This window comes from Pteropus alecto, unplaced genomic scaffold, assembly GCF_000325575.1.
Source record: "Pteropus alecto unplaced genomic scaffold, ASM32557v1 scaffold22, whole genome shotgun sequence".
Classification (NCBI taxonomy): Eukaryota; Metazoa; Chordata; class Mammalia; order Chiroptera; family Pteropodidae; genus Pteropus; species Pteropus alecto.
In genome coordinates, this window is record NW_006434839.1 from 13018002 (window position 1) to 13039154 (window position 21153).

General features: G+C 30.9%; 1 protein-coding gene across 16 annotated transcripts in view; it reads left to right on the forward strand.

Moving 5' to 3' along the window:
• The window catches only part of POT1 (protection of telomeres 1), a 96604-nt gene that overhangs the window by 34269 nt on the left and 41182 nt on the right, over nt 1–21153 (forward strand). For all 16 annotated transcript variants that reach the window (XM_006910554.3, XM_025045886.1, XM_025045881.1 and 13 more), the window contains 5 exons: nt 5140–5430; nt 9894–10049; nt 14585–14754; nt 15863–15945; nt 19778–19834. In XM_006910554.3, the coding sequence (XP_006910616.1) occupies nt 5140–5430; nt 9894–10049; nt 14585–14754; nt 15863–15945; nt 19778–19834 (757 nt within the window). The remainder of the gene's footprint in view (nt 1–5139; nt 5431–9893; nt 10050–14584; nt 14755–15862; nt 15946–19777; nt 19835–21153) is intronic.

Sequence of the window (21153 nt, forward strand, 5' to 3'; positions counted from 1 at the left end):
TTTTTTTTTTCCAGATTAGTCTTTCTAGGTTTATCATTTTTGTTAATTTTTTCAAAGAACCAGTTTTTCACTTTGATTTCCTTGATTGCATGTTTCTATTTCTTTTACCTTGATTATCTTTTCCTTCTACTTTTTTGAGATTTCAGGTATATATTTGTATATCTTCTTGAGATGGAAGCCTAAATCTGATTTAACCTTCCTTCTTTTGCAAAATATTCACTTATGACTATACATTTTTTCTCTATGTACTACTTTAGTTTTATCCAACAACTAACATGTCAAAATTTTACTATCCTTCAATTCACTATATATTCAAATTTTCAGTTGATTTCTTCTGTGAAATTAATTTTACCGTTGTAGAGGATTTATCTATTTCTGTCAATTTTTGCTTCATTATTTGAAGCAATATTAATTTGATTTAGATTTATTTTTTTACTTTATGTTTTGTATATTTTGAGGTTGTTGTATAGATTTAGATTAAGATGTTTTCCGATGATATTATGAAATGTTCCTATTTAGCTATAGTAGTATGTCTTACACTTTTTTTTTTTATTGATAGCTTAGCTAGTTTTGAAAAGCCCTGAAAGTTTTCTTTAGTTAGAAAAAACCATTAAAAGTACAGACATCTCTCTTAGATATCAGTATTTGTTAATATTTTTTCACGTTTTTCTTTGGCTCATTGCAATTTGGAGATCATAGTTCATAGCAAAAATATATATAAAACAAGAGTCAAGTTCTTTCTGTTCATTTTTTTCAACAAATATTTGTTGGGTACCTATTTTATACATGTTTGTGTTTTAATGCAGAGAGCCAGACAGTATAAAAGTAAACATATAAGCCAAGGTAAATTCAGGTGGTGATAGCTACTATGAAGAAAAAACAGAATCAGGAAAGGCCTTTCTAATTAGGAGGTGTAAGACTTGGAGCCTAAATGATGAGGAAAAGTTCTGTTGAGATACGAGGGAAAATGTTTTCCAGGAAAATAGAATTACGAATAGTGAGACCATGAGATAGTTAATGAGCATGGTATTGAAAAAAAAAACAGAAAGAAGGCCATCATGGATCTTAGTCAGCTATTCAGAGGGTAGTGTAAGATGAAACTGGAGAAGAAGGTAGAGACTAGTTCATATATTGCCTTATGGTAAGTAAGTTATTTAGATTTTATTCTATTCAATGGGGGTTATTAGAGGGTTTTAAATAGAATGATTTGATTTATATTTTGAGAAAAGCACTCTGACAGTTACTTGGACAATGACTTGATTGTTATGGGGCAAGCATGAAAGAAGATCAGTTATTTCAATTTCACAATCTTGAGATGGGGATGGCTTAGAATAGGGTGGTTGTGGAAATAGAAGTAGATAAATTAAGGTATGTTTTGAATGTGCAGCAAAGTGTATTTGTGGATAAGTTCAACATGAAAACAAGTTACCAACACACCTAAGCTAGAAGATTGTTCTGGTCTACACTGATAGTCAGCAGAGGCAGACTTTGGTAAACAGTATAGCTTAGTGAACAATGGAATTGCTGATACAAAGAAAGATGAGCGTAGAACCAAGAATCATTAGACTTTAAGCCTAAATCAAAAAAGAAAAACGGCATATGCAATAAACAGAACTCACTTAAGCGTGTGTAAAACAAATTAATTGATTAGTTATGGGACAAGTACAATTAGTATCTGCAGAGTGAACTTCTTTGTATGTGAAATTAACTGGTACTAGACCAGCCCTACTCCTATAAAGATTCGTAAAAATGGACAACATGTATGAGACAACTATTTTCAGACATTGGACAGCAGACACCTGTGATCAGAGAGAGAAGAGAAACAGATAAAATAAGCCAAATGGTCACCCAAACTCTGCCTGAGGGCAGTTTTTCAACCACTGCACAGCATGCTGAAGTGCGAGCAGAAAATAGTGGTCCTGCTAAGCTGAGGCAGCTAAGAGCAGAGTTCAAAGCAGCCGAAAGAGCTGGAATCAAGACAGTTCACCAGAGAGGACAGAGTTGTACAGAAGGGGAAGTCCAGAAGTCTGCTGGGGTAGGGTTGTTGCCCATGAATACTTGGATAAGCTGGGCTGTGCATGGGTAGGGCAAGACTACTTAAGGATTACAAGGGCTGCTGTGTGATTGTGCATTTTAGAGGTGTTGCAGTTGGGATGCTTGAGGTCTAACCTAGTTAGAGATAAATAACCCTATTAATATCTCTTTAATATGTTAGCTATTCAGCTGAGATAACACAAAGGCCTCACCTCACAAAGGACCAAATCCTAGAGTAAAGCCTACTCTAGATGTGTTTTTTCAAAGCCTGAGACAAGGTCTACAGAGAAGACAGTATTGCAGGATGAGTCCCACCAAGGCAGAAGGACTTTGGGAAACATTATGAGCTTTCCACAGAGTTATTCTAACAAAGCATGCAGCCAGGCCTTTATAAGTTTAAAGCAATCATCCAGCAACTGAACTGCTAACAAGAACAAGAATCAATGTTGGTCAGAAGTAAGGTAACATAATTCAGAGTCTTTACAGTATATCATCTACAATGTCTAGTAAAGATGAAAAAATACTAGTCATGAAAAAATAGGAAAATACTACTCATAGTTAAGAAAAAAAATCATAGACACTCTAATCCAACTTTACAGTGGCCCGGGTGTAAGATTTTAAAACAAAAACTTTGAAGCAGTTATTATTTTTAAAGACTTAAGTATGTTCAGCAAATTAAGAGAACATGTGGTTAAATTAATGCAACATAAAAAATTTCTGTAGAAATGTGGAAACTATAAAAAAGAACCTAATAGAAATCGAATAACTGAAAAAAGCAGCAAATAAAGTAAAATGAAAAACTTACTGGATGGGCTAAACAGCAGATTAGATATATCACATTTACTTAAGAATATAGGTTAATAGAAGTTATGTAATCTGAAGAACAAGGATTAAAGAAATCTTGAACAGAGCCTTAGGGACCTGTGGAATAATATCATATGGTAAAACATGTCATTTGAGATACAGGAGAAGAGAATGGGAATGGGAAAAAATATTTATAGAAATAAGTAGCAGAATCGTTTCCAAATTTGATGGAAAATACTGATTTTCAGATCCAAGAAACTCAGTACACTCTGTGTGGTACCACAAAAAAAAATGCATCTAAACAAATCTCAGTGAAACCTTTAAAAAAAGTTAAGTTAGATGGCGGGAAAATGACACATTTCATATGGGAAACATTGGTACCAGTCATCTTCGATTACTTACCAGAGATAACAATACCTGAAGAACAAAGTAATGATAAATTTTCAGTGGTGATAAAAAATTTATTTACCCAGAAATTTGTATCCAGAGAAAATATCCTTCACAAGTGAGGGTAAAATAAAGACATTTTTATATAAAAAGAAATGAGAGACTCCATAGCCAAAATATCTTACTACAAGAAAATGCTAAAGGATAGTATTCAGGGAATTCTATAAACCAGAAAATTATTAGGAAATAACAAAACAAACAAATAGGAAATTAATGAGTAAATAAATCTGACAGTGTTTTGTATTCCTTTAATTTCACTAAAAGATAAATGGCTATTTAAAAGAAAAACAATATTGTAAGGTGGAGTTTATAAAATATATAGAAAGATATGACAACAATAGAACAAATGGGTGGAATGGTTAAATGGAATTATACTACTTAAAGGTTATTACCTTCAGAGGTTATTATACTTTAGAAAGTGGGAAATGTGAAATGGAAAGTAAGAAGTAAGTAGAACAATATTGATTCTAAATCAACTTTGAGACATTAAGAATTCATTCATAGCTCAGAGGAAGTAAATGGAACACTAATAAGTTCAAAATAAGACAAGAAAGGAACAATAGGAAAATAGTTTTTAAAAAGAAAAACAAGATAATAGTCTTAAATATAACCATATCAGTAATTACATTTATGTAAATAGACTAAACACTCCTTCTGCAAGGAAAAAATAGAGTGAAGAAAAAAAAGCAAGAACCAAATATATATATCTATAAGAAATAAAGACGCAAACAAGTTGGAAGTAAAACTGTAGAAAAGATATACCAAGCAAACGGCATTAGGAAGGTGAAGTAACTATATTAATACCAAAGTATTACAAGAGATTAAAAGGAGGGAGCATTTCACAAAGACCAAATAGTTGCTTTATGAAGAACATGTAACAACCATAGATGCATGTGTGTCTAATAACTGAGCTTCGGAATCCAGAAAGCCAAAGTATGGTATATCTTGACTCTCAGTCAGACCTGAGGCTGAATCCTTAGCCTCAGCTGCGTTTTATTCACTTCAAACGCTTATATTTTAAATATCTAGTTTCCCTTTTACATTCATGAGTAACTGTCATTTGTTACTCTTTTTCCTTTTGTAAATTATATATCTTAATACACAATGCAATACTCATATGACATTATTGAATTGTACACTTGAAACCTATATAATTGATCAGTCACCTAAATAAATTTTATCTGCCACTTGTGACAACACGGATGGATCTTGAGATAATCATGCTAAGCGAAATAAGCCAGACAGAAAAAGTTGAAAACCACATGATGTCACTTATATGTGGGATATAAATCTAAAAGCAACAAACAAACTGGACAAACAGACAGAGACTCATGGACATGGACAGTAGACTAGTGTTTACCAAAGGATATGGTAAACACTAGTCTACTGTCCATGTAGAAATGGGGTAAAAGGGGTCAGATATGTGGTAATAGAATTCAACTATGGGTGGTGAAAATACAGTGCAATATAAATATGACTTACTGTTGATTTGTGCACTTGAGACTTAATGGATTTTGTTAACCAATGTCACTATAATAAATAACAAAATAACTAATAAATGTAAAAGTACAAGCTTGATAGCATTAAAAGCCTACCATCTAGCTCTTTAGAAATAACTGCATAGTGTTTTACAATTTACATGGTGCTTGTGGATCTTGATAGAGCCCAGTTGATTTCATAATTTTGTATGCTAATTAAATGAAATATGTCCTCTATCTAAAAAGAATTATGTCCTCTATTAACTATGCTGGTAAAATTTTATAATCTCTCAAGTTTCTTCAGTTCCTGTGTTCTGCATCAGTAAGCTGTTTTGTTTCTTTCTATTTTGTTTTCTACATTGTCCCACTTTCTTAGATACAAGTATATAAAAATGGGACTCAAGGTATCACCAGCACTGGCTTTGCATCTTTGACATTTGAGGGAACTTTGGGAGCTCCTATTATACCTCGTACTTCAAACAAGTATTTTAACTTCACAACTGAGGACCACAAAATGGTAGAAACCTTACGTGCTTGGGCATCTACTAATATTTCACCTTCTTCGACGTTAGTAAAATTGTGTGATGTTCAGCCAATGCAGTATTTTGATCTGACTTGTCAGCTCTTGGGTAAAGCCGAAGTGGATGGAGCATCATTTCTTCTAAAGGTAGAAATTTAACTTTCAGTGTTAACTCAGTATCACCTACATGTCTATAAAGAGCTTATATTTTAACATTCTGATGTAATTGCTTACTGTGTATTAAGTTAAGAACTTAAAATCTAACTTAACCATATTTGATGAGCCTGGGTAGCCATAGAACTCTACTCTTGACCTTCTTTATCCTATATTTCCAGAGAAAAAAGTGTCATCAGATCTATATTTTAAATGTAGTATAGTTCATGTTATATTTATGTATTTTGTATTTTAGTACTAATAAAATACATGTATTTCTTACTTTAGTACTAAAAAAATTACTATTTTTTAGTTGCAGCTACATATGCATATTTCTTCTTCCCTGTCAAAGTGGCCTTTCTTCTTTTTCATTCACTTTCTTGGCCCTTTGATGTTGAGTTCTCTTCCCATGTCATTACACTGCCTTCTTCATGGGTAGGTCATAGACTGTTTTGAAATGTTTATTGTTCTTGCTATGTTTTGTTTTGTTTTGTTTTTAAAGCAGGATAAAAAAAGGTAACATAAGACCCATCCAATCTTTGTTTGCAGTATTCCAGTTTACTCATGAATACCTTTTGGAGAAGGCAGTTATCTGTTATTATCCTCACTTACCCATCCTAGGCAAAATGCATTTAAATACACATTGCTTCTGCCCTGTTCCTGTGGTTACTTAGCTTCCGACTCTTTGGAACAATAGAACAGGAAATGGGGTATAGTGACACTTTGATAGATATTGGGGTTTATCGTTATTATCATTTATACATTGCCTATATTAAGGAATGGTGAAGATAGAAATCATTGAATAAAATGTGAAGATTTCCAGGTTGAAAATAGTAGTTATATACATGAAATACTGTGAAAATGTAAATGCATACCATATAAGTCAAGTACAACAAAGCTGAAGCTAAAGCAACATAAAATCATCCTAACAAAATTAAAAAGGAACCTTAGGTCAACCAGTCATGACTCTTGTGACATCCTTAACAAATGAGCATTTGCTAATCACCAAATACTTCCAATGACAAGGAATCTACTGTATAGAGCTGTGTTGTTAGAAAATTCTTAAATTCTGAGATAAGATCTGCCACCTTTTAGCTGATCTGACTGAATCTTCATTATTCTCTCTAAAGCAACAAAACATATACCTGCATCCATTTTTATAGATAGCCTTTTCAGATGAGTGAAAACAGCTTTCATGTAGATGTTAGTTGCTTTTATTACTTAATTCTATCATAGAGATTTTTTTACATCACCACCTAAAAAGTTTCTTATATTAGTTTCCTGTGGCTGCCATACGAATTACCACAAACTGGATAGCTTAACATAACATAAATGTATTATCTCAGAGTTCTGGAAGCCTAAAGACCAAAGTCAAAATGTCGGCAGGGCCATACTCCTTCCAAAGCTTCTCGGGAAGAATCCTTCCTTGTCTCTTCCTAGCTTTTGGTGGTTGCTGGTATCTTTGGATTGCCAGGTGCACCACTCTAATCTCTGTCTCCATTTTCAAACAAATGACCTTCTTTCCTTTGTGTCTCTTATAAGGACACCAATCATATTGCATTTAGGTACCAATCTAATTCAGTATGTTTTCATCTTAACTAATTACAGCTGCGGAGACATTGTTTTCTAATAAGGTTACATTCAGAAGTTCCAGGTAGACATGGATTTGGTGGCAGGACACTACTCAAATGCTTTGTTTTTTATCGTACGGAAGCATGGCATGTTTTTAACTTGCATGCTATTGATGCATTCAGGAGATTGACTTAAACATTTGTTATTTCACATGTGTGCTCATAGAGCTGTGAAGATAAATTATTAGAAATAGAATTGCTGATTCAACGAGTTTATACACTTGAAATTTTGGTGGCTCTTGCTGATTTACCCTTGATGTATGAAAGTACCTATCTCCCAACAGTAGTACCTGTTTCCTAACAGTAAGATATATAGGAAGTGTTATATGTAGTTAATAATTTCTTTAAAAATATAGAAAAAGATAAAATTGATAAATAAGTTCAAAAGTTTAAAAAACAAAATTAGGCTATTCTAATTTTTAAAAACGAAGAATTTTTTAAAGTAGAAATAATACAAGAGATATATTTATATATGTAGGGGTATTTATACACCATAAAATGTTATATTCAACTTTTATGCTAGTAAATATGAATCTAAATTAAATTGTTTATTTTTTCATTTTTTAAAATTTAAATCTAATTTAGATTTTTTGAATTGTTGAATTAACTATTAATGATTGTGCCAAGATGGTGAACTTCTTCAAACTGAATTAGACCAAAAACAGACCAATATTGCACAAAACAAGGACATGCATCCAGTTTCATTTAGAAATATAGAAACCAAAATATTAATTTTTAGAAATCAGAAATGGTTTAATTTTAGTATAATTACTGTAATCTCCATGAATGTTAGAAATTATATCATTTTAATGAACATTAAAAATGTTTATGAAAATGTTTAGCAAAATAGAAAAGTATGCCTCCTTAACTTGATAAATAATTTTATCATAAGGTAAACAATATTTAGTGTTGGAATTCTGGAGTCAGTAATGCCAGGAGCAGGACAAAACACACACTGTTTTCTGTTATGTAATGTTTGTTCAGGAAGTCTTGGGAGATTTAACTATTTTAAAAGAAAATGGTCAGTACTTACAAGATATAAAATCCTAACAATTAACTTAAAAGGTATTTGGATTAATAGAATTATTCAATGAGCAAACTTATTTAAAACATTAGTAAAATATAGCTTTCCTAAACATCAGTCATAAATAGAATATGTAATTGAACAAAAAATCTTTCAAAGTCTCAGCAACTGTAAAACAAAGTTTATGCAAGAAATACCTGACCTGTGAAGAAAACTATGACACTACTGAGGAGCTTAAAAGAAAACTTGAACTATTAAAAGATTTTTTATTTTTTTCTAAAGTTTTTTAAAGAAAATATAATTTTAATTAAAACCACAATGTTTTTTTAATTGACTGTAATTCTAAAGTTTATTAGTAGAAACATTAAGTGATCAGGAATAAAACAAAAAAGGCTTGCCAAAGAAAACTAAGTGGGAGCTCCATATCAAATATTAAAACATGTTATGAAATTATAATAATTAAAGCTATAGTAAGACCAATCAGTGGAAAAGATTAGTAACCTCAGAAATAATCTTATACCTATAGTAATTCAATACATGATAAAAAGAACATTAAATAACATTTCAAATTGATAAAGAACTGAAGCATAAAAGCTGATAGCAACACTCTACCCTCTCAACCCCTCCCACAAGAGATTTGTGGATTGGTCTGTAAAGCCATTTTAAAATCACAAAAACAGTGTACACAAAATGAAGAAGAAATTCCAGGTGGAGAAAAATGTTTGTGAAATGTGTTGTTACTTCTCCCAAAAGCAGTTTTCCTGGTTCTTTGAATAATTTAGGGAACAGAGTGAGTAACAACAAACTCATGATTGTTTGTTTGTTTTTTTTTGAAGCTTAGCACTATCGTCATTATTCAGTACTTCCTCTGTAATCTGACACTGACAGACACCTTCTCTATAGAAATGTAGTGTTTTTTATTCAAATAGCCTGTTTACTTGTGTTCAGCCAAACTTCTGATATGCAGAGGCATTTCCACCTCACATACCCTTGTCATACCCTTTATAGCATAACATAGCCCGCTCATCTCTTAAAATTCCAGCACAGCAGAGGCTTGCTCATATTGTAAGGTGGGGGTAGTACATACTCATCCTGTACCCATCCTGTTTCCATCCTTATCTCAATGCACCTTACACAGCAATCCAACATTCTGTTTTCTTTTCCAGCATCCATGATGTTTATTCATTTGTATTCATAACATCTAACATAAGCAAAATATTCGTATATGTACTTTTGAAGGCCTTTTCCAAATCAGAACAAAGTGAAAAAGTGGGCAAAGGTCAGAATGCATTCCTAAAAGCTAGGAACTTATACTTAAGAAAATTAGAGATACTCGTATGTAAAGGTTTATATACAGGATGGTAGTTACTAAATTATTTAAAATGGCAAGAAGTTTGAAACAACCCAATAAAATAATGTGAAACCATTGAAAATAGCGTTTTAGAAGAATACTTAAATCCCCTGATAAATTTCTCCACAATAATCTAAGAAACAAAAAGAATATAATGCTAGTTTGTTTAAAAAAAAAAAGGCATGTGTATATATATACAGAAGCAAAAAAGAAAGTTCAACAACATGCTAATAGTTTTTCTAGGGTCATAGCAGTTTGAGCTTTTTACTTTACATTTTCCACATTGCCTATACACATGTCCTTTTACAATCAGAAAAGAATACACTCATGTCATATTTAAAGTTTAGCAGATATTTGGTAGAATACATTTAATTACTTTATATTGCCAGCAAATAAAACTCCATAGTTTTACAAAAAGATCATTAAAATTTCCTCTACTCTTTTATGGCAGGTGTGGGATGGCACCAGGACCCCATACCCATCTTGGAGAGTCTTAATACAAGACCTTGCTTTTCATGGTGACTTAAGTCACATCCATCGGCTGCAGAATCTGACAATAGACATTTTAGTCTATGATAACCATGTTCAAGTGGCGAAATCTCTGAAGGTGATGTTGAGTAGGAAGCATGTTGCTATTTTTATTTTTATAAATCACATTTATAGATGAGAAAATCTAGGAATTAACTCCAAATTTATTTTTTCTTTAATTTTAAGTTTGTAAAATGTGTGTTCAAAATAACTTACTGATAGATATATTAGAATATAATAGTTTGAACAGCTTTTTAAAATTAAAGAATGTTTCCTGAATATCTTAGAGCCGTACACAGTTTTGCTATGAAAATAGTAAAGGAAAATTTTGTGCAAGATAATCCTGCTTTAAAAGGACAGAGGGTGTGTGTGTGTAATAAAGATTTGTAAATTTAAACATTAAGCTTTGTTAATTGGTTTGATAAAATCTGGCCTGTATTTTATACTCATTAGATTAAGAAATTATTAATCCACCTCTAATATATATTACAAATTGTGTATCTGTGTGTACTGTACAATTTATTAGAATTTGCTGTTTTTGAGACTTTTTTAGGTAAAAGTACATTGTTTAGATATGGCACTTCTTGCTTAGTAATATATTTTAAGGAATATTTTTCTTCATTTTATTATATCTTATTTGCAAGTGTCCTTTTTAACAGAGAATGGCATCAATAATAATAATAATTGTAACATTTGTTATGCACTTCAGATGTACTAAGTACCATCCTGTGTAGTATGTACTATCATCACTCTCATTTTATAAATGAGACATTCAGAGGTTAAGCCCAAGTTCACAGCTACTTCAGTGAAGCCAGTATTTGAACCTACAAACTGTTTCCAGAACCAGTACTTTTTAACCCATCTAAAGAAATAATGTTCTTTACAAATAGCTTCCATCCTACCTTTAAGGAGTTTTTATAGCCTATTTATAGGAAGAAAACTGTAAAAGTGAATTCAGTTTTTTAGAACTGAATTTTAGTGCCCAGTTTTTCTTTGTAAATTACATATACTTGGAGGAGGAAATATTTCCATTTGCATGTTGTGTTTCAAATAAGTCTACCCAACTCAAATCAGTAAATTAGTTAAAGTCATGGTCCTGGATGATGATAACTGCGTTTTCTTGTCTTTTAGGCGTGTGTCAGTGCACCTGTTCATACTTGACATATTAGAGAAAATTGACTGTTGAAAATATATTTTGATGCTTTCCCCTGATTTTATATACATTGATTATTTTATTTAAAAAAATATAAGTGAAAAAGATTTACATTTTAGATCTACTTTCACCATTTAATTCCCTTCTCTTTCCTATGCTGCTTCTATAGGTATTTCTGTTCTTCTCACTTGTCTCGATTTCTGTGTCCAAGTCCTGAACAGTACCCAGCAGAGTGCTTTCCATATAGTAAGGATGAAGTAAATAATATCTGCTGGCGAGTGAATGAATAAATGAGTACTGTGAATTTTTTTCAGATTTTTTCCATTTCCCTTTTTGTCTGCTTCATATCACCCACTAGAGGGTGCTGTGAGCCCACGTAATTAAAATATAAGACAATATTTTTCTAAAGATATCATGACATTATATTATTTACCTGCAATATAATAGAAAAATGAAAAGGATTTTCTCTGTGTATAAGTAATTTAACTGTAGGCTTTCATTAATATACATTGACATCACATTTTGAGACAAACTTTGTATCAACCATTTTATATAAATTCAAGAAATCCCTAGAGGCAGATGACATTGATATGAATGAATTCTTATCAGCACTTGAAGACAGCTGTTTAAAACTACATTTTTATACTGAAATACATGGAACACATACTTTTGTTTATAGGAATGAGAGAAAAATGTTTTTAAATAAAGAGGACAGTTAAGGCAATTATGAAGTATAATATAATTGACTTCTCTATATAACACATTTTATAGCCTAAGTTGCCCTTAACATTTTTCCTAAGTCTTGATTTTTAAGTAAGTTATCACATTCCCTGAACATTTTATAGAAACACACACACAGACACACACACACACACAGACATTTCAAACCTTTTGTCTAGAAGTTAAAGCAGTATATTCTCAATCCCTAGTCTTATCCTCATATAATTTAAAAATAATTATAGAACATACGTAGTCTAATTATGTTTGACCTTCAGTGACTCAAGAGCTATCTATAATTTGGTTATTTTCAGACATGTACAAGTCATTGAAAATATTGAACTTCAAGTCAAATTCATGACAGTTTATAAGGAATATTTAAATTATTTCAAAAGGGATAGTGATTTCTTAATACCCATATTTGCTTTGCTTTAATTTTAATGTTTCTATAATGAAATGGGCTTTTATAATAATTCCTTAGAGTAGTTTTTATATTTCTTTGCATTGACTCCCTCACTTGCATTTTTGAAATTTTGTCACATTATTGACAGGACTAAGCAGGATTTGTCAATTATAATAGAGCATCTGGTATATTTCCTAGTGTATTTAGTAAGTTTAAAATACAATACTGCCTCCAGAAGGAATTTCTGAAAATAACAATTTGTCATCTTTATAGCCTATTTATATAAATAAGCTCTCTCTTAGTCTTTAAGTTTTGTTTTATTATGGAATAGTACAGAAGATAGTATAATGAACATCCATGTGCTTATTGAAATTTAACATTTCTAAATGTTTTACCACACTTATTTTAGGTACTTTTAATTTTTAAGAAATGACTACCTATTAAAACTTCTTTGTACTTCTGCCTAGTCTCATTTTTTTTGCTCCCCAATATTTTCTTTCTATATATCTTAACGTGTAGGTATGTACATTTATGTTTATTATGCTTTCGTATACTTTTGTCTGAAAAATATGTATTGTATATGTATCATTCTGTAATTTGCTTTTTTCTTTGACGTATTTGCAGGATTTGGCCATGTTTATATATGTGTCTGTATTAATACCAGACTGTCTTAATTATTATATCTATATTTTTAAATTATAGCCCATAAGTCAAGCCCCCACTCTCAGTTTAGTCTTCAAAATTGACTTGTCTGTTTACTCTTATATATATACCTTAAGAGCAGCTTTTTAAATTCTAAAGACACTGGGAATTTTTATTAAAATTCTATTGATTTTTTTAAGGAATAATTAGAATTTATCTTTATAATGTTTTATCTGTGAGTATGGTATCTTTCTCTTTGCATTTGGCCTTTAAGTCCTTTGTGGGGCTTACATGTACTATACTAGTATATTACATATATAAAAAGAATCACCATTTATAATAAACATTCAAAAAAGTCAGATAAAAGTGAATAGAAATAGACTGTGTTATATTTTCTTTGCTTTAGAGACCATGAGGATAATCAGTTTTGTCTTTTTTTTTCTTTTTGTGTTTTCCTTCTCTGACTACCCTATTCCTCTACCATGATCTAGTTGTTGGTGGAAGAAGTCAGAGAAGAAAAGACTAAATACCTTACCTCCTCCTCACAAAATCTGTAATTGGATAGGGCAAAGACTCTCGGGAATGAAGGAGTGGGTCTGAGAGTATGGATTATTCCTTTTTATTTTTTTCTCTTATTTCTCCCCCGCATCAAATCCAGAGGGTGATGAGGAGAAATACAATTAACTGAAACAGCAGTAAGCATGGTGGGAGGCTGGTTTACTGTCTCATTTTTGTTATATTTCCCCTTATATAGCTTTTCTGTTACTTAGACTCTCACCACTGTTATTCAGTCCTGACTGTGAAGGGAAAAAAGAGAAGGATAGTCCCACAGTCATCAGCAGTCAGGAATGCTGCCCTATGCAAATGAATTAGATTTCCTGCTTGGTAACTCATTTTGTTAATAACCCTTTCTTCATAAAAGTAAATGTGATTTAGGTTATATAGCTTCTTTTGAGAAGGTATCAATTTCTTTGATAATCATTCTGCCACATTTTAAGTCTTCTACATTAAAAGTATATCAAAAACTCTATAATTAAAGATATTTTTAAGATTCTGTTTAGTAAAACTATAGAAATTAACTATAGAACATTTAGTTCAAAACTATAATGGGTTTAATTCTATATTTGAACTCATGAATATGTTTCACGTTATGCTGTACAGACACAAATTGTTCATTACAGAAGTTTTATTTTTATAGAACTTGTGGAATAGGGGATGTATTATTTTGATATAGTAGCATACTTTAAAATATTTTCTAGTATTCCTATAATGAGAGTGTTTCAGTGATCATATTTTATTAAATCTTAACTTAGTTAAAAGAAGTTGTTTACAGAAACCTTAATAAAATGGGTTTATTAATTAAATGAGGGCTTGGACTTGATTTAGGTCATGCGTTTCTTAACAACTGTATTTTATCAATGCTGAGACTCAATCTTATTTCATACTTCAAGATCTCTGAAATGTAAATATGTCTTATATTTGAAAATATCTATATGCATACATACACTCACACACACAGTTTTGGTTTGATACAGTGTCCTTGGGGCTGATATTCAGTACACACCAATATAACCTACCAGGATTCTCTGATCAGTCAGTGTCCATGGTTGTTGGTCTATGCCCCATGCGGTTGAATATTTTAGGTATCGGAAATTGTTCAATTTTTCTCCATTTTCTAAAAAAAATAATTTATTTTTAGGTTGGAAGCTTTCTTAGAATTTATAGCCTTCACACCAAACTTCAATCAGTGAATTCAGAGAATCAGGCAACATTGCTAGCTCTAGAATTTCATCTCCATGGAGGTACCAGTTATGGTCGGGGAATCAGAGTCTTGCCAGAAAGCAACTCTGATGTGGAGGAACTGAAAAAGTAAGCATATTACATACTTATTCTGAAATTGTAAATAAGGTATTAATTAAACTGATTTTCAATAATGTTGTTCTGGGATGGAGAGAGGGGATCTAATAGGTTCCTAGTAGTTGATTCTCAGAACCTTCTGTGCCATTATCCATTTTTAAAAAAACAGATGAACCTAATGAAACAAATCAAGTGATTATAGGTTCAAACAGCTAAATAGTAGCTGAGCTAGGGTTACAGTCTAAGGTTTCCAGTAATTACCTGTGCACTAACGTCGACTCTGCACTTCTGCTCATCCTCTACCAAGCAACAAGCAGTGGAAACTGGAGTTTAGCTAAAATTTCGAAAACTTGATTTATATCTAGCTTTCTAAACATACTTGATCCTACCATGAAAAAAATAATTGCCTTTCTAAAGTGACAATAACTGGTAAAATAGGTAACAGAAATGTTTTAGGTTATCATATTTTTCAAACTTTTAGATGTTTCAAGAAAGTAAATAGTACCTTAAATGCTGCTATACTCACAGTTGTTTTTTCTTTTCTTTTCTTTTTTTTTTTTTGGATGTGCTTCTAGTGGTCTGTGTATAGAAACTTTTTGACCAGTATTCTAGAGAATTAAAAATAAATCTTTGGCATATCTTCAAAGAGATATGGAAAATATCCTGCTCTGTATATTGAAATGACATAGGTATTTTCTAAGTTTTAATATATTTAAATCAGTACAACTTTAAAACCAATTAAATTAGTTATTTTAATAATCTTATATCAATTTCACTACTTTATTTCTTATATTGCAATATACAGCAGTGTATTTTACTTCTTGAATCTAGAGAGAGATTGTTCTGATTCATAATGTTATCCATTAAATTCATTTGTTTGCAGTATTTCATCATCTCACTGTTACACTTGTATCTTTCTACACTCAGATTTTTTTTTTAATTTTGAGGGCTCTTAGAACCCCAGATAATCTCTGAAAAGCTATGTCCTTCTGAAGAATTTATATATCCACACAAAATTTTTTATACAGTTTTAATTAGTTCTTGGTGTCTATGGGTAGAGCTAGACTGACCATATTGACTTTGTTTTATGCAATTTGAACTTACATTCTTTCAATTATAGGGTTTTAGAACATGCAAATTTGACAGCCAATCAGTGTCCAGATGGCATATGTCAATCAGAACATGAGGACAGCTTTCCAACAAGTAAGGACAATTTTTAACATTGACAGTTCAGTTTCTGCTAGGTAAAATGCCTTTATCACCATTAATCCACCCTTTTACTATCTTCCTACCTCTGTCTCTTTTTTAAAAATTCATTGTTTTTATGATGACATTGGTTAACGAAATCCAATAAGTTTCAGCTGTACATTTTAACACTAAAGCATATATATATTTATACTATGTGTTCACCTCCTATAGTTAGATTTCTTCTCTCTTATTTTTTAAATCCATATTTATAGTAAAGGAGCATGCTAAATCTTTGTGTTTATGCAGAGGTAAACATTGTTTTTCCCTTAATTGTATAATTATATTTTCAAATTGGGGTGATGGAGATTACTTGATTTGTGATATATGTAGTATTTCTTTTGTATATAGATTTATGTGTATTTGTGTGTATTTATTCATCTATTAAATATCTGTATTAACTTCTTAAGTAACTGTTTTGCATGTCAGTATCTAAAAGAAACAATAATTGTTTTTGCTGCTTTATTTCAAACAGCCTAAGTATTTTTTGACTATACATATCTTAGATGTATACATGATTCCCAGGCTTTCTTGAGTTAATCAAATACCTAATTATAAGATATCAACAAACACTCAGTTGTATATTTCTATTATTATCTACTTGAATAAGTGACTATTCAAATCTCTAAATTTTAGAACTCTCAGTCTGTAAGAATTTTTTCTTTTACCACTTTGTCTTAATATCTCCTTGTACATCCTAGGATCTAGAATCTATGTCATATTTCTTAAATATATTTTTTACAATCTAACTCCTTTTCTACTATGATCCAAAGAATCATTTTATAAGTATTTACTCTCTATACCAATAATGATAAGCATTAGAATTAACATTAGAATTAACTAAGTGCCTACATGCATTATTATTTAATACTAACAGCACTCTTATAAGGCTAATATTTTCTCTTTTTTATGGAAAGGAAACTGAGCCTTTGAGTTGTGGTGGTCATGTAATTTGCCAGGTTTACTTAGCTTTTAACTGATGGCAAAACCAGTCAGATTCCAATGCAAGTTATTTGATTTTTTTGTTTTTGTACATATTTTAAATTTATTTCTTCTTTCTCTCTGCCTTAAAACTCTCCACATTTCCTAGCACCTTGGTGATGGCATTTTAGCCTGAGCTATGATGATTACTTGAATGACCATTACAAGACCAATTTAGTTCAGTCAGCAGTCATTTAGAGACAGTATAATTTCTGTTTACATTTTTTGGAATCTCTTTTCTCCTTTTAAAAGGATTTTTAAATTATTTTTTAATTATAAAAGTAATATAAGACCGTAATATCAAGTTACATAGGTTTCCCATACCTTTAAGCCCACTTCCTGAGGTAATGTTAACAGTTTAGTCTGATTTCTTCAAAACTTTCATGTTTATATAAATATATATACCAATACATAAACATATATGACTTTTCCCACTGTTTAAAATTTTTACAAAAATGGGACCATATTATAACAGTTGCTTCATCATGTACCTATTTCTGAGATAATTCATATAACTCAAACTCATTCTTTTAATAGTTGCATTATGTTTTATAATATGTATCTAACATTATTAATTCAGCCATTTCCATTTGACATTAAGGTTATTTTCAGTTTTTTGCTCTTACAAATAATGCTTTAATAAACATCCTTGTACAATTGTACTTTCATGCTTTTACTTCTCTAAAAGAAACTCTTAAAAGTGAGGTCGAAGGATAAAAGGGTAAGCACATTTCTTATTTTTATAGATGATGCCAGATTCTGTGCCAAAATGTCAAGATTCGTATGCAAATAGCAGTGTAGGAGAATGACCTTTCCTGACATTCTCTGTGTAGTAGAGGTTAATATATGTACTTTTTGACAATTTGGCAGGTATAAGGTGATATCTTATTTATGTTTTTTGAGAACTTGGAAACTTAAAAATCTTATATATTAATCAGCAATTTTTACTCCATCTTTGAATTATCTGCTCTTACCCTTTATCTGATTTTCTGTTGAGTTCTTTATCTTTTTTCTTATCAGTTTATGGAAAACCATGTGTATATTTTACACATATTTTATCATTTGACTGCTTTTAAGGTTTTTGTCATTGTTTTCATACAGAATGGCAGATATTAAGTAATCAGATTCAGTGAAATTATACTTTGTCAGCTTAACATGTCGATTCACATTCTCTTGCCATGAATTCTTATGCCATTTATTAGTTATACTGAGGAATAAGGACAAGTAATGCATATAATTGAATATGATGACCCATAAATTATAAAAACATAATATACTATTATATATAATAGAATGTAAGCTACAGTAATTACAAAATATGGATATTTTTTCAGGTCTTAAATACTTCATTTTAGAAAGCATTATTAAAACTTACTGCTATGTTCACTACTTTTGCTTTCTTGTTAAAGTAAAATCTTATTTTATCAGGTCATCCTATTAAATTTAGTAAGTTTATTATTTTATTCATCTCTCCCTTTATTTCCTTCACAATGTATTTTTCTAAAATAATGAAATTTTTCAAACATGCAGAAAATTTGAAACAATTGTATAGTGAACACTTATGTACCCACTACCCGTTTGCTCAATTAACATTTTCCTCTATGCGCTTTGTCATTTATTTCTCTTTGAATCTATCAATTCATCATATTTTTTGATGCATTTCAAGTAAATTGCAGACATAAGTATACCTCCTAAACATTTTAGATTGAACATCATTAACTAGAGTTCAATATTTGTTTAGGATTCTTTTTCATTTTTGAGGTAAAATTATACACAATGAAATGGAACTCTTGAGTATACGATTTCATGAGTTTTGACTAATACACAAGGCTATTTGATCTAAATCCCTCTTAAAATCTAGAACGTTACCCTTGTCACAGAAATTTCTCTGATGCTTATTCCTAGTCAGTCATGATCACCACCCCTACCCCAGAAGTTCTGATTTTTTTCCACTGTCGATTAACTGTGCCTGTTCTAGAACTTCAAATAAATGAATTACTATATGCTCTTGTACATACTGTATGTTTTTGATATTCATCCGTATCATTGCATATATCTGTAGGTGTTTTTTTCTTTTTTCGATACTAGTAGTATGGAATGAGATAGACTTTTTTTTTAATATGAATTTTCAGTTGTTGTAGCACCGTTTTTCTGTAAGATGGATTTGGCATTTTGTTGAAAATAAAATGAGTATAAATGTGAATTTATTTTGAGGCTTTCCAGTTAACACTTAGTAATATTATGAAGTTAGCATTTTTTTTTTCTTATATTAATTTCCAGTTGTTGCAGCACCATTGTTGAAAGGGTGTTGTTTTCCCCTTGGATTGCTTTGTTGCCTTTATCAAAAATCAGATGATAATGTAACTGTGGGTTTATTTCTGGGCTTCCTATTTAATTTTATTGATATGTTGGTTAGTCTTTATGTCAGTGCCATATTGTCTTGATTACTATAGCTTTAGAATAAGTCTTTAAGTCATGTAGTATAAGTCTCCCAATTTTGTTCTTTTTCAAGATTATATTCTAGATTCTAGATTCTTTGCATTTCTACCTAAGTCATAGAATCTGTTTATCTCTTTCTACAGTTAAGCCTCTGCAATTTTGCTTGGATTGCATTGAATCTACAGATCAATTTGGGGAGAATCGGTATCTTAACAATATTGAGCCTTCCAATCCATAAACATGGCATATTTTACTATTTGTTCAAATCTTTTTTAGTTTTTCTCAGCCGCGTTTTATAGTTTTCAGTGCCCCATTGAATTTTTAATGGATTTTAAAACTGTATAATTCCTTTTCCTTCTCCTTCCAATAGGCTCTGGATCAGTATCACTATATGAAGTAGAAAGATGTCAACAACTGTCGGCTACAAGTAAGACCATGTTTTGTTTTTGAAATACAGACGTAGTAGCGAGCATAATGAAGCCTATCCTTATGTCCTCAACAAATTCATTTCTATCTATTGAGAGCAGATATCCACGAGGGTAAAAATACATCTATATTTTTCTTTTATTCCTCTATCTTGTTCTAGCTGGAATCCAAAAAGATAATGTTTTTACATTAAATATGTATTTTAAGTCATGTATCTATAAGGTTTGTAGAACATACACGATTTAGCAGTGCAGTGAGGCTTATTTGTAGGTCAAGAATATAAAATATTTTATATGACATTCATTTTAATCAGTTCACATTATACATTTAAGTGTGTCCATAAAAGAGCTCCTTACAATATGCCCCAAAACTGTAATGTTAGCAGTGATTGTAAATCTGTCACATGCCCTTCTGCTACTTCAGCTAAGATTTAAAAAAAAAAAAAAAAATTTTAAAGCACAAATCTGTTAAATAATGTTCTGTTTATTTAGTATCATATTAGTATCATAAAATGTAAGTTTCTCCTCAGAGACAGGACATGAAATGGGGTAGGGCTAAAAGAAAGATGATATGCTATTGTACTGGAATTGGAGGTGTCAATATGTACTCATGGTTTTATAGATAGATACAGAAATAGATACAGGTATGTATTTGTATATATATATTTACTCATATGCATATTCATGCATATATTTGTAGGTGCATTTGTGTAAGTATAGGTCCAAACATGTGTGGATATATGCCCTACCTCTATCAACGAAAGGGCATAGAAACAATGGTACCTTGTAGCAATGAGCACAGTTAGTGCACAGATCTTGGTGTATAAATAATATTCCCTCTTAAAAGGAATCAGTGCTCTTTGGAAAAATAGCAGATTCCAAGGTTGGAACAGGAGAATTCCAAAATGATTCTGGAATATCTTGTGCCAGAAAGAAAAGAAATTCTCACTTAATGATGGAAAGTATCAAATCTCATACGATTTGAGCATCAAAATAAAAAATATTAGTGATGGAATAGAACTTATTGAATAAAGTAGAAATTCATTGTTCCATGTGGATAGTAAATAAAAAAACAACAAATAAATGAGATCTAATGGAGAGCTGTTATTAAAATTTAATGGCAACTAATAAATGTGAAAGGAATGATGAATTTAGGAAAAAACACAATTTTGCAACCATGATAGTCATAATTGATTTAGTTGTGAATCACCAATGTTTCCTAAACTAGCGGGATCCTAAATGTCTAGTGTAAGACTGGGATATTTATATTTTCCCAAGTACTTTCTTATTAGTTAAAAGGGGAGAAAATAAATTCATAGTG